We start from the raw sequence: 3871 nt of genomic DNA, 5'->3' as shown, positions 1-3871 counted from the left end.
TAAATACCATGTTAGCATAGGGCTTTAGCATTTTCTTCCATTAAATACCATGTTAGCATAGGGCTTTAGCATTATCTTCTATTAAATACCATGTTGTAATGCTTTAGCATCTACAGATATGTGTATGATTAGATCTTAAGGTTAGAGCAGCTAATGTCTTAGAGTGAACACCACTGCTCTTGTGGTTAGTCGCATCCCTAATATTCAGCTTTTATTTTGAAAGCAATCCTCTGAGGATGATGCTCAGTAGAACCTCAGGTACCAGGCCCGCCTCACCTGTCGTGGTCTTTGTCCACCAGGTGGTAGCGAGCGCGGAAGGCCACCAGCCGGGCGTAGTAGGCCGGGGCCGGGATGGAGACGGAGCGCGTGCAGCGCACGTAAGTGTGGCACAGCTGGTAGGTGAGGAGCTGCAGTTCGTCGGCTGTGAAGCAGTTGTCGTCCCACAGGACGTGGTAATGGGAGGGACGGCTGGTTCCCTGGGGGGCAAAGGGAGGTCAAACACCTGCAGCTCATCTCGTCATCCATGTGAGGAAGTCTGAGGTCCCACCTGAATTCCAGCGTGGCTGCACAGGTAGAAGTCGAACTCAGACGGGTGTGTGATGGTGCTGTCCACCGTGGTCCCAGCCGGAACATTTCCACTCTTCCCAACCTGTGGACCAATCACACCGCATTGAGACTCACACGGACCGGAGGACAGACGGGGACAGAAGACAGAGTCCCACCGACCCGCTCGGCTTTGTCGGAGCAGAACAGGCGAGTGTGGTGGCGCTTCTGGACCACGATGTAGGTGATTCCGGGCCTGTAGTCCTCCTCCAGACTGATGCACGCCTTCCTAATGGCAATCAGCTCCGGCCACGCCACCTGGAACACAAACCAGCCGAATCACTTCCTGCCACACGAGTCGCCGGGCTCTTTGGAACAGGCTCCGCCCCCACCTGCTTCATCTGGCCCTCGGACACGCCACCGCGGTAGTAAATGATCCGTGTGGGCTTGAAGCGGGTCGACTTGTAGAATTGGATGAGCAGCTCCCGCACCATGTTGGTCAGATCTTGGATCACTTCCTGACTGAAGAGTTGCTCCTGCAGAGGAAGCTTGGCTCTTAGCAACGACCCAGACAGGGATTCTGGGACTGGACAGGGCTTGAACTACCTGGGACATGTCCTGTCGGGACGTCTGGACTCGAACCGTTGCACAGTATCGGCTGGGGTGACCATCCATGCTCCCCACCACCGCTGCGATGGACGGCTTCTTCCCATCGCCCGCTGGAGGATGAGTGACGTCGGCGCCGAGGAAGATGACGGGCTGCTGGAACACGGAGGGCCTGGACAAGGAGCAGCGTGAAGGACAGATCAGCTGGAGTCATCATCCCTCCTGGTTCTCTGATATGGCGCTGTATTAGCCCCAAAATTAAGACTATTGCACCCTTAGCAGTGGCTACTTCCTTGTAGCACAAGGCTACATCCATTCCAAAGCCAGCTACTAATCAGATTGATGACAGGCCGGCAATAAATGCTAACCGAGCAACCGTTGGATGCAACAGAGCAGCCAGCGCTGGCAAATAAGAGCAAATTTATAAACAAGGAGAAGAGCTGGCAAATTTATAAAGAAAACTGGTTGACACAATATCTGTAGGCGCCATGCATTAGATGCGCTGACATGAACTCAGTTTACTGTAATCTGATGTGACACCAAGCATAAACATCCTGTATAATTCAGAGCTGAAGATTACAGTAAACTATTAAAAGAAGACATCAATGCATGTAATTCAGGTACTGTATGTCAACCAGTTTTCTTGATAAAATTCCTCTTAAAGAAGAAAGTATGAGTCGTGGGTGATCGGAGTAGGCATGCTAGTTGTTAGCCCATCAAAAGACAAAGCCAGTCTATCCATGCTAATGGCCTGCAGAGGAAGTAGGCAATCCCATGGGGGAAACTCCCGAGGCATGCTAGTAACCAACCTCTCCAATGCCAACGCCAGCTAGAACTCTCCTCAACATCTGCCATTAGATATAGCCTCCTGCTACAAGGAAGTAGCTACCACTGCGTGCGTGACAGTCCTAATTTTGGCACCAATACTGCGCCATAGCCTGAGGACGATTCACTGACCTCTGATGAGGAACCAGGACGTTGTTGATGCCTCCCAGTTTGGCGTTGATCTTCAGGCAGAGGTTGGACAGAGTCTGGGGCGACGTCTTCACCACGTTCTTCACCTGGACGCACTGCGTGGCCATGCCGAGCAGCGTGTCTCCCACCCGCTTCACCTCAGCTGCAAACCACATCACTGTTTAAAACCCTGCACCGCGTTACCTCACGTCTTCAGGAGGAAAGAACGGAGCTCCTACCATAGACGGGCGTTTTTCCAGGCAGGATGACAACGATCAGCTGCAGACCTACGTAGGACATCTTGAGGTGTTTGAACATGGGCTCTACGCTGTCGGCTCCCTGGGCGTATTTACAGAAGCACGGCTGGCCCTGGATTGGCATCCCAGCATCTTTGGAGATCTTCCTCAGCTGGTCGGTGAAGCTCCTGCAAAAAGTTATAGGTTTGCTCTGGAAAAGAATCATCGACCTAAAACTTTTACAGAATCAGGCACCAATTCTGATGGATTTGTTGTAAAAAGACAAACACAAAGTAGACAACATCTACTTTGTAGCTAACTAAAGTTAGAGGCTGCAGAAGTCCTGAGACTGGGGTGAAGGTTCAAACACTGTAAACATCCACCCAGAGAGATTATATAATGGATATGAAGATCACAGCATAGTTATGAGTTAGAATGAATCTGCTCTAAACAGCAAGCATCAAAATCCGACAGCAAGCATCAAAATCCGACAGCAAGCATCAAAATCCGACAGNACAGCAAGCATCAAAATCCGACAGCAAGCATCAAAATCCGACACCAAGCATCAAAATCCGACACCAAGCATCAAAATCCGATAGCAAGCATCAAAATCCGACAGGACGTTGAAGCAGCAACTCACTTGAGCAGGTCCTCCCGACATTGTTTCTGGGGGGCAAAGCAGGCCACAGCCCACACCTTGATCTCTATACCGGCGTAGAACTGCTTCCCTCTCATATCCCACACCCCCTGGTTGGGCGTGGCCACAGTCTTATTCTGCGGAGAGAGTCCCTACACTCTTAGTCAACCCCCCGTTTGGATGGGCTGATACAAACACTGCAACTAGAAACAAACCCACAGAACTGAACACAGACTTCAGCAGGAGACATTTCAGCATCAGGCAGGTGGCTTGGAGGAGAGGAGCTCAGATTTTCCAGCTTCCTTGTCAGAGAGTCTGACATAATGAAAATATGGACAAAACTTAAAATTCAAAATGTTTAGTTTATTAAGAGCTTTATTCATCCTCCAAGATCAGAACCAAGCTGAGCAGCTCCTGCGTCATTTCACAGCATCAGAAATTTTACAGAGAATCATCATCATCATCATCATCATCATCTTGGGGGATGATGTTCAACAGGAAACATACTGAAGCTTTTCCCTTCAGAGGCCCAACCAGTTATAAGGTTCTCCAATCAGCCAACATCTGGAATTGGTCACATGAGATTAAATCTATGCAGGACTCGCAATGGGAAAAGCTTCCACCCGACTCTATACCAGCAGGACCGGAACCAGGAAACTCAGGGAATCTGGATCATGAAGTCATTCGGATCACAGGGCAGCAGATTATTATTAATTTGAAATCTTTTTCTCTGTGAGAATCACAGAAAACATCTGGTTGTATTTATCTGGAAAACGGCAGACTGGTGGGATTATCATCCTCCTGCTGGGAGTCGGATTATCTTCCTGTTAGAAGCACATCCATCCACTCTCCTTTCACACAATCAATGAACCCAAACCAGCTGCAATACTCTCAT

General features: G+C 49.6%; 1 protein-coding gene across 4 annotated transcripts in view; it reads right to left on the bottom strand.

The window, feature by feature from the left end:
• The window catches only part of ago4 (argonaute RISC component 4), a 25399-nt gene that overhangs the window by 3264 nt on the left and 18264 nt on the right, over window positions 1-3871 (bottom strand). For 2 of the 4 annotated variants that reach the window (XM_017307489.1, XM_008423038.2), the window contains exons 11-18: window positions 2980-3128; window positions 2343-2527; window positions 2107-2266; window positions 1150-1321; window positions 936-1079; window positions 727-861; window positions 548-649; window positions 277-476 (exon numbers count right to left, since the gene is read on the bottom strand). In XM_017307489.1, the coding sequence (XP_017162978.1) occupies window positions 277-476; window positions 548-649; window positions 727-861; window positions 936-1079; window positions 1150-1321; window positions 2107-2266; window positions 2343-2527; window positions 2980-3128 (1247 nt within the window). The remainder of the gene's footprint in view (window positions 1-276; window positions 477-547; window positions 650-726; window positions 862-935; window positions 1080-1149; window positions 1322-2106; window positions 2267-2342; window positions 2528-2979; window positions 3129-3871) is intronic. The other 2 variants (XM_008423039.2, XM_008423040.2) reach the window with 1 other exon arrangement.

The sequence above is a fragment of the Poecilia reticulata genome, linkage group LG11, assembly GCF_000633615.1.
Source record: "Poecilia reticulata strain Guanapo linkage group LG11, Guppy_female_1.0+MT, whole genome shotgun sequence".
NCBI classification, from domain to species: Eukaryota; Metazoa; Chordata; class Actinopteri; order Cyprinodontiformes; family Poeciliidae; genus Poecilia; species Poecilia reticulata.
The sequence above is the reverse complement of the archived record's forward strand: the minus strand, read 5'-3'. Positions and strand labels throughout refer to the sequence as shown.